At 39.8% G+C, this 9,885-nt stretch overlaps 1 protein-coding gene across 3 annotated transcripts in view; it reads left to right on the forward strand.

Moving 5' to 3' along the window:
* The window catches only part of CEP164 (centrosomal protein 164), a 191,117-nt gene extending 182,578 nt beyond the window's left edge, over window positions 1-8,539 (forward strand). For all 3 annotated transcript variants that reach the window (XM_082273782.1, XM_082273783.1, XM_082273784.1), the window contains 2 exons: window positions 6,686-6,808; window positions 8,000-8,539. In XM_082273782.1, the coding sequence (XP_082129908.1) occupies window positions 6,686-6,808; window positions 8,000-8,090 (214 nt within the window). In that variant the 3' untranslated portion in view covers window positions 8,091-8,539. The remainder of the gene's footprint in view (window positions 1-6,685; window positions 6,809-7,999) is intronic.
* The last annotated feature ends 1,346 nt before the right edge of the window (window positions 8,540-9,885 follow it).

Raw genomic sequence — 9,885 nt, forward strand, 5'->3', positions numbered from 1 at the left:
GGCTAACATTCACTGTGCCAATGGGCTGCAGAGCACTCACACTGTTCGGGGGCAGCACTTAGCTAGCCTTCAAGGAAGTAGGTCAGTTCATCTCCTGGCTGGAAAAGAACTGCCCAGCAATCACTGTTGTTCACATACCAGAAGTAGACAGTTGGAAGGGGGATTTCCTTACCAAGAAAATGGTCCCTCCATCCAGACATCTTCAATCTCCTATGTAAGAAATGGGGGACCCCCAGATGTATGCATCTTAGTCTTCAGGTTCAACAACAATTTGCCCTATTTGTAACCAGAACCAAGGATCCTCTACTGCTGGCATCTGATGCTCTGGTAATCCCGTATTCAACACGCAAGATTGAGGAAGAGAAAAAAATATGTTGATACTCATTGCACCAATCTGGCCCAGAAGAACTTGGCACATATACATACTAGGGAGTCGAACCCTGACCACTCCCAAACAGGCCAACCTGCTGTCACATGGCTCCCTGTACCATTCTGCTTCCCAGTCGCTGACTTTAAAGGGATGGCTGGTGAAGGACAGTGGTATATCTGACTATAAAAAACATTTTAGAGTGCGCTGTCCCGCGAAATAATTATTATTAAATGTAATAAATATAATTCCAAATCATGTGAATATTTCTAAAATTCTATGCCAAATTAATAACATACAGTGGTGATCGAAAGTTTGGGCACCCTAGGTAAAAATTTGTATTAATGTGCATAAAGAAGCCAAGGAAAGATGTAAAAATCTCCAAAAGACATCAAATTACAGATTAGACTATTATTAGACAGATTATTCTTATAATATGTCAAAAAAGTTAGATTTTATTTTCATCATTGACACTTTATAAATTACAGAAAACAAAAAAATTGTTTCTGCAAAAGTTTGGGCACCCTGCAGAATTTATAGCATGCACTGCCCCCTTTGCAAGGCTGAGACCTGCCAGTGTCATGGATTGTTCTCAATCATCGTCTGGGAAGACCAGGTGATGTCAATCTCAAAGGTTTTAAATGCCCAGACTCATCTGACCTTGCCCCGACAAACAGCACTATGGGATCTTCTAAGCAGTTGTCTTGAAAACTGAAACTGAAAATAGTTGACGCTCACAAAGCTGGAGAAGGCTATAAGAAGATAGCAAAGCGTTTTCAGATGTCAATATCCTCTGTTCGGAATGTAATTAAGAAATGGCAGTCATCAGGAACAGTGGAAGTTAAAGCAAGATCTGGAAGACCAAGAAAAATATCAGACAGAACAGCTCGCAGGATTGTGAGAAAAACAATTCAAAACCCACGTTTGACTGCACGATCCCTCCAGAAAGATCTTGCGGACACTGGAGTTGTGGTACACTATTCCACTATACTTGTACAAATATGGTCTTCATGGAAGAGTCATCAGAAGAAAACCTCTTCTACGTCCTCACCACAAAAATCAGCGTTTGAACTTTGCAAATGAACATATAGACAAGCCTGATGCATTTTGGAAACAAGTTCTGTGGACCGATGAGGTTAAAATTGAACTTTTTGGCCGGAATGAGCAAAGGTACGTTTGGAAAAGAAGGGACACAGAATTGAATGAAAAGAACCTCTGTCCATCTGTTAAGCATGGGGGTGGATGAATCATGCTTTGGGGTTGTATTGCAGCCAGTGGCACAGGGAACATCTCACGAGTAGAAGGAAAAATGGATTCAATAAAATTTCAGCAAATTTTGGATGGTAACTTGATGCCATCTGTGAAAAAGCTGAAGTTAAAGAGAGGATGGCTTCTACAAATGGATAATGATCCTAAACACACCTCAAAATCCACAGGGGATTACATCAAGAGACATAAACTGAAGGTTTTGCCATGGCCTTCACAATCTCCTGACCTCAACATAATTGAAAATCTATGGATAGACCTTAAAAGAGCAGTGCGTGACAGACAGCCCAGAAATCTCAAAGAACTAGAAGACTTTTGAAAGGAAGAATGGGCAAAGATACCTCAAACAAGAATTGAAAGACTCTTGGCTGGCTACAAAAAGCGTTTACAAGCTGTGATACTTGCCAAAGGGGGCAGTACAAGATATTAACTCTGCAGGGTGCCCAAACTTTTGCAGATGCCATTTTTTTGTTTTCTGTTATTTTGAAAGTGTCAATGACGGAAATAAAATCTAACTTTTGTTGACATATTATAAGAATGTCTAATCTGTAATTTGATGCCTTTTGTAGATTTTTTCCATCTTTCCTTGGCTTCTTTATGCACATTAATACAAATTTATACCTGGGGTGCCCAGACTTTCGATCACCACTGTATAAACTTCATATACAGTGCATAAACTCAGAATAAAGAGAAAAAGTCCAAATAAAGTGCAAAAATAGTGCCCAATGTCCAATCCTCCACGCTCTCTATTCCTATGTGGAAATCGTGAGCAGACCACACTACCAAAGAAAAAAGTGCCACCAAAGCGCCTTCACACCAGATTGCTAGATCTCACACACAGATAAAAGAATGTCTCCCTGCTCAGCTGTCAAATAAACCCAATCCAGGAAATAAGACTCTCGTTATTCCTAAATCGGTTCACTCAACAGAATTAAGGTGCAAAGGAGGCCAACATAGTGTAGTATTTTCAGCCAACCATTTAATAAAATAATAAAATCACAGACGAAATATGAATTCAAACAACATGTAGCTCTGCACAAAGGCACCTTTTGAGTTTCCACCCGGTGTGCAGAATGATGTCACGTGTGAGGCTCCGCCCAACACTTTTCTCCCTAACAAGCGTCGTCAGAGAAACAGAGGCTCCCACTGGACGCCAAAACTCCATCCTTAATACAGCCTGGAAGAGATTGCTGAAACTCGGATTGCCTGTGCATATTAGCAAATTATTGAGCAGCAAAAAATTACCCCTCTACATTTTAAAATCCTGCTAATAATCCTCAAATAAAAATCTACAATTGTTTTTTCTTGTTTTTTAGAAGCACCCACTCGTGTACAAAGCCTAGACTTTGTAATATTATTTTTTTCACCTCTTCTTCCGTATATTTCCCCTACATCACTTTGCACAGCAGCAGCTACCTGCCGCAGTATATATGCTGTGGGCGGTCGTTACGTGGTTAAATATATGTAAGCTTTTTCATATATATTGTAGTTTTTTTATTTTGTCCAGACTTTCGATCACCACTGTATAAACTTCATATACAGTGCATAAACTCAGAATAAAGAGAAAAAGTCCAAATAAAGTGCAAAAATAGTGCCCAATGTCCAATCCTCCACACTCTCTATTCCTATGTGGAAATCGTGAGCAGACCACACTACCAAAGAAAAAAGTGCCACCAAAGCGCCTTCACACCAGATTGCTAGATCTCACACATAGATAAAAGAATGTCTCCCTGCTCAGCTGTCAAATAAACCCAATCCAGGAAATAGCTCTATACACAGGCACCTTCCGAGTTTCCACCCGGTGTGCAGAATGATGTCACTTGTATTGCTCCGCCTAACACATTTCTCCTTAACAAGCATCAGGGAAACAGAGACTCCCACTGGACGCCAAGACTCCATTTTAAATACAGCCTGGAAGAGGATGTTGCGGCTCAGATTGCCTGTGCACATTAGTAAATCGACAAGCTGCAAAAAATTACCCCTTTCATTTTAAAATTCCACTAATAATCCTCATATAAAAAACTACAATATATATGAAAAAGCTTACATATATTTAACCACGTAACGACCGCCCACAGCATATATACTGCGGCAGGTAGCTGCTGCTGTGCAAAGTGACGTAGGGGAACGTCACTCGCTCAGCCACCAAAAGAAAGCTATGTTTGTGGGGAAAAAAGGACGTCAATTTTGTTTGGGTACAGCGTCGCACGACCGCGCAATTGTCTGTTAAGTGCAGTGCAAAATCGCAAAATAGGGCCTGGTATTTGAGCAGCCAAATCGTCCGGGGCTTAAAGTGGTTAAAAAAAAATTGATTATTTATCGTTAAGGACACTCGTGTACAAAAAACCTTATTGCACATTAAGGCACCACATCTAAAGCGCCATCTTGTGGCAAAACAAATTATTGCACACTCCAAACCTCAGAATCACAACTTCTAGGCTGTGTTCACAACATCTACTGTATATATATATATAGTATCTACAATTTAAAAAATTGAAAATTAAAAATAATAAAATAAAATAAAACAAAGAAATATACGGAAGAAGAGGTGAAAAAAATAATATTACACAGTCTAGGCTTTATACACGAGTGGGTGCTTCTAAAAAACAAGAAAAAACAATTGTAGATTTTTATTTGAGGATTATTAGCAGGATTTTAAAATGTAGAGGGGTAATTTTTTGCTGCTCAATAATTTGCTAATATGCACAGGCAATCCGAATTTCAGGAATCTCTTCCAGGCTGTATTAAGGATGGAGTTTTGGCGTCCAGTGGGAGCCTCTGCTTCTCTGACGATGCTTGTTAGGGAGAAAAATGTTGGGCGGAGCCTCACTCGTGACATCATTCTGCACACCGGGTGGAAACTCAAAAGGTGCCTTTGTGCAGAGCTACATGTTGTTTGAATTCATATTTCGTCTGTGATTTTATTATTTTATTTAATGGTTGGCTGAAAATACTACACTATGTTGGCCTCCTTTGCACCTTAATTCTGTTGAGTGAACCGATTTAGGAATAATGAGAGTCTTAATTCCTAGATCCTAGATCGGGTTTATTTGGCAGCTGAGCATTAAGGCGTTCTTTGATCTGTGTGTGAGATCTAGCAATCTAGTATCCTATTGATATCCCAATCTACATTTAGTCCCCACGGAGAGTAGGATTGTAAATGATGAATCCATTTTGTTTCTTTTATGGAAATCATCCTCTTGCTATTGCTCCCACGCCAATGGGGCAAAAAACTATCAAACCCAATGACCTGTAACTGGATGGGTCCTTGTTATGATGTAGGGAAAAGTGTCGGGATAGGTTATGTCCCTTAAAGACTCTCACCAAATGTTTTCTAAGTGCTCTTCAACACTCACTTCTATTGCCCGTTAGTGTTACAAGGTCACAGGTGTGAATGGGGAGCAGGTGTGTTAAATTTGGTGTTATCGCTCTCATTCGCTCATACTGGTCACTGGAAGTTCGACATGGCACCTCAAGGCAAAAAACTCTCTGAGGATCTGAAAAAATTATTGTTGCTCTACATGAAGATGGCCTAGCCCTAGGCTGTAAGAAGTTTGCCAAGACCCTGAAACTGAGCTGCAGCACAGTGACCAAGACCATACTGCGGTTTAACAGGACAGGTTCCACTCAGAACAGGCCTCGCCATGGTCGACCAAAGAAGTTGAGTGCACGTGCTCAGTGTCATATCCAGAGGTTGTCTTTGGGAAATAGATGTATGAGTGCTGCCAACATTGCTGCAGAGGTTGAAGGGGTGGGAGGTCAGCATGTCAGTGCTTGGACCATACTCTGCACTGACGACAAAATTAATCTGCGGGAGTGATTTCATAAATATTAATCAGCTGCTGCACGTGAAGGGTTCTAATAAGGAAGATTGCAGGGTCTGCCTCCCTTTAGCTGTGATTTCCCTTTGGGGAGTATCTCACCAAAAATTGCGTTTTTGTTGCAGGGGATGCCCAAAATCTGACTTGTATCTTAGGGCCCGTTCACACTAGAATTCAATATGGAAAACCCATGTTCTGTCTTGGTTTCCCGCACCACATTGCAATCCCACTGCCCTTGTGATCTGTGGGAGGTGTCAATGCAAAGTTAAAGTCACCCCAGACACATGTCGCAAATGCAGTGCGTTTGTCTGGATTGCATGGTACAGAAGTTAATGGGGCTGTAATCGCACTGCACAGAACTGCATGTGAATTGCACAGTGTTCCTGTGCATTACATGCAGCTCCTAGTTTAAATGGGCCCTTAGTGCTGACTTCTATAAAAAATCTGTAAGCCAATCACACAAGCATGAAATTACATTTCTGGGGGTTGCTCTGTACATCAACTGTGTACAAAACTGCTTCAGGTTGCGCTATAACATTACATTTTACAAAAAATGACAGAGCTGTAGATTGAAAAGAAAAGTTAATTTCTTTATAACATTCAGTTTGCGTCACAGTTGTATATGCTGTAGTTTTTTTTATTTTATTTTTTTTATCATTTGCAGTTTTTTCCCCACAAAAGTTGGGTCACCCTTTAAATATTTTTAGGGATAGGTTTTGGCATTTGTCCACTCTATTCCAAAAGCCGTTTACCTCTTTCTTTCTTGTAAAAACTTTACTCAAGCTGTCTTAGACCCTCATTACAGCACTCACCCTTCTTCTTTATTGCTTGAGGTGGTCCCAAGGACTATAAATATCCAGTCTGTGTCCTGAACAATTAAGATGAAATTTAGACTTGCCTGTATATATCTTGGAGTACAGTAAAGGACACGGGACACCTTACCCTCTGTTCCTGTGTTACTCTGCATTGCTTGTGTGTACCTCTGCATTGTCCCATCATGTGAGGTTATGGTTATAGGGGTACACCCAAGAGGTGTGTGTCCAAAAGTTTTGCCAGTATCCAATCCCCTGAAGGTAGCAGCCTATAACGAAGGGTCTGTGAATAGCCAGCTTGTGTCCTGTACTGTACACCAAAATGCAGAGTTTACAGGTAAGTAAAAATTCCTCTTTTTATAGTCTAAATCTACGATAATATGTGTTTTGTCTTATTGCTTAATTGTCTTCGTACACAGGGAACAGCTTAGAGAGATGCAGAGTGCATCACATCATTCCAAGTACACAGATAAACACAACATTCAGGCAATGATTGACAACAACAAGAAATGGCTGCAAAACTTCAAGCATGACCCCAAAGTGTATCCTTTTTTGTTAATAAGCAACTGAAGGTAATTTAAAGTATATTTGCAGCTCTGAAGACTGGATTCTAAATAGATTAATAAAGGCAAATATTCCTCTTCTTGTACTGTCTATCTGTAAATGCTACTCATAGATATGAAATGTCTCCAAATATTTTTATTTTGCAAGAATGTGGCATAAACCTGTATGCTATTATCAGCCATGTCAGAGTCACACCACTCCCTCATGTCCCTGAAATGCAGAATGGGTACCACTTAGACTTCCCCCAGATGCTGGATGTTTGTAACAAAAAGGCAAAGAGTATAATCTTGAAAGGTGCACCATACAAAATTATAAAAAGGTTTTCAATATCAGTTCATTGGTAAGGTTCCAGGAAACCCATTTATCCCCATCTGAATGGTGCCTTAGCAGTTCCAAGTGGTAGATGCCAAAATCAGGATGGTTTCTAAAATGTTTGCATGGGTGTGGGGATGTATAAGGATTCTGCATTTTTGCCCACTAGGAGACAGCAGCAGTATATGTAGAATAGGTTAGAAAACCTATGTTGATTGCTAATGGTCTCCTCTGAAATAAGGGCACCAGCTGACAGTTGTTGGTAACTTTCCAAAATGTCCTATGTGAAAGCTGAATGCATTTGTTGATTCATTTTAAAGTTGTTCTGTAGTAAAGGAGAATTACATCCAAAGCTTGTTTGACTGTACTTCTCTTGTGGATCACAGGTGTGCAGTTCGTTCTGCACTCCTGTGACCTGTTTTTTTAGCAGACAGCAGGCTGAAGTCACAGAGCTGGTCCAGGCTGGGGAAAGATCATGGCCATATGGTCAGGTTCCATCTGGGAGCCTGGACTGGCACCTGGCTCAGCCTCAGCAAGCCACTGAGAGCCTGAGCCAGACTCTCCTGCCCTCTCCACTGCCCACGGGGGTGTGATCAGAGCAGAGAGACAGTGACTGACGGAGCACTGAGAACTGATCAATCAACGGTGTTTGATCGCTCAGTTCTCAGTTTTAGAGCCGGCAGGGGGACAGATGCAGCATATGATTTCTAAAAAAAAAAAACATATTTCTCTTTTAGGTAGTGTAAGTAATATAAAAATAAACCCAGTTTTGTCCTATTTACATAAACAGTATACTTATTTGTAATGAGTAGTTTTCAAATTTCTACCTGCTTTCTTTTCCTTAATTAAATTAACAGGCCGCTGGGCTCATCCAGATCTCAAACAGGAGCAGGACTTGTACAGCTTGGTCTAGATGAAAATAACCAAATCAGAGTATACCAGTACTAGCAGAGAACAAATGTGACTTGTGTCACCAGAGGAATCAACCATAAAGAAGTTTTGGCTACTGTCAACACAATCCACCCGATTCATTAAGGAATACCAAACTGCAGTCAGAAGATTTCGATTTAAAGCTTTGGTCATTTACAACATTCAGAAACTGTGCTGAATGCCGAAAAACACTCAAAAGACCAAGTTTGAACTGTTATATCCAGCAAACCCTAACTGCCATGGTAATCTGTCATTAAGCAAACTATTGTGATTGGTGTTTATGGTCGCCACATAGCAAAGTGCAATACGTGTAAAAAGCTGGCACTTGTAAAGGATTAATAATCTGTACGTAAGAATCACTACAAGTATATTATTAACACTGTATTAAATCCAATTGCAATCACTACTTCTTACAATTAGGTGCCACATCTAGTGCTTATAAACATCCCTAACATAACAGCCCATTATAGGACCTCAGCAATCAGTCTTGATCCTGATGCTAGACAGATTGCTGAAGCCCCCTGTAATGATCTTGTGTGTTCTCATTGCTTTTTGTGGTAAGGATGAAGTTAATTTTCCCTGTAATTTTTTTTTTTCTTTTCCCTCTTTCTCTTTCCACTGGGTTGTCCTCGAAAATATACTAACACACCCAATGAATTTGGCATTCTCTGTTGAAACCCACTGCTCCTTCGCAGCATGCTACCATCTTCTGATGCCATCAGGAGTCATCTGTATGTATCTGGTTCTTGCAGATGACCCTCTAAAGATACGCAGTGGTCCATGGCCAGTGTGGTGGATATTGCCCCAAAGCCTCCTGGGATGCGTGACATTAGTATCCCAGTAGGCTTCAGGCCGGGAAGGAAACATTATTCTCGCCTAGGTGAGAAAGCAGGAAGTACAGGCCTGGGTCCCACAAGAAAAGATATTTGAAAATAAAAAATGTTTAATTTTTGATTATGTAATCGGGAAGAGGAGGAAGATTACAAAAAGTCACTGAAGAGGCTGAAGGGTCACTTTAAAGACAATTATTATCCTTAGCTTTGGCATATTAGTTGTAGGAAGTAATGGTTGCAGTTGGTTTTTAGCAAGATGATAATAATAGAGTGTTCATGTTTAAGGGATGGCTGACCTCTTTCTATTACTGATTTCCAGTACTCATTGACACAACTTTTCTATCTATATAACTGCTGTAAAGCTGTATGAAAAATTATCTAAAAATTTTGAACTATTCCGCAAAGTTTGCTTTGTAGCGATTGACAGTGACAGATGACTTTGGTTAAATAATATGATAGTATTTCACACAGTGATAAATACTCATTAACCATTTTTATTTTCAGAAAGTTACTTGTTAAGGATCTGTGTTGTCACAAGAAGGTTTAGAAGGGTTTTAAACTCAACAGTTATTAATCTGATAGTAGTGCCCCAACCACTAAACATGGTTGATTTCTCTGCTCAGAAAATAGAAATGTTGCACTGTGATAATAAGACTTATGCAAATCTAGTATTTATAAGCTTTACATGTATCTACTGTAAAGGTTTATGCACATTGCTGTAGATAAGTAATTTTCTACACAACATGTAAATTTATATATAACATAGTGCTTTTACTTTTTTTTACCATATATAAAATGGAGATATTGTTAGCATGTGTACTGTGGTGATATACAAAAAAAAATCTCAGTTATCAGCTAAATACAATCCAAAGGGTCCAATACATGGCTGTTTATTTGTGTTGTTTAAATTGATTCTTTGCTTTGTTCTGAATGATGACAAATGAATGCAAGCAGCAGTTCAGCTAAGTGTGCAAATGATC

Source organism: Pelophylax lessonae (genome assembly GCF_965119305.1).
Source record: "Pelophylax lessonae genome assembly, chromosome: 12".
NCBI lineage: Eukaryota > Metazoa > Chordata > Amphibia > Anura > Ranidae > Pelophylax > Pelophylax lessonae.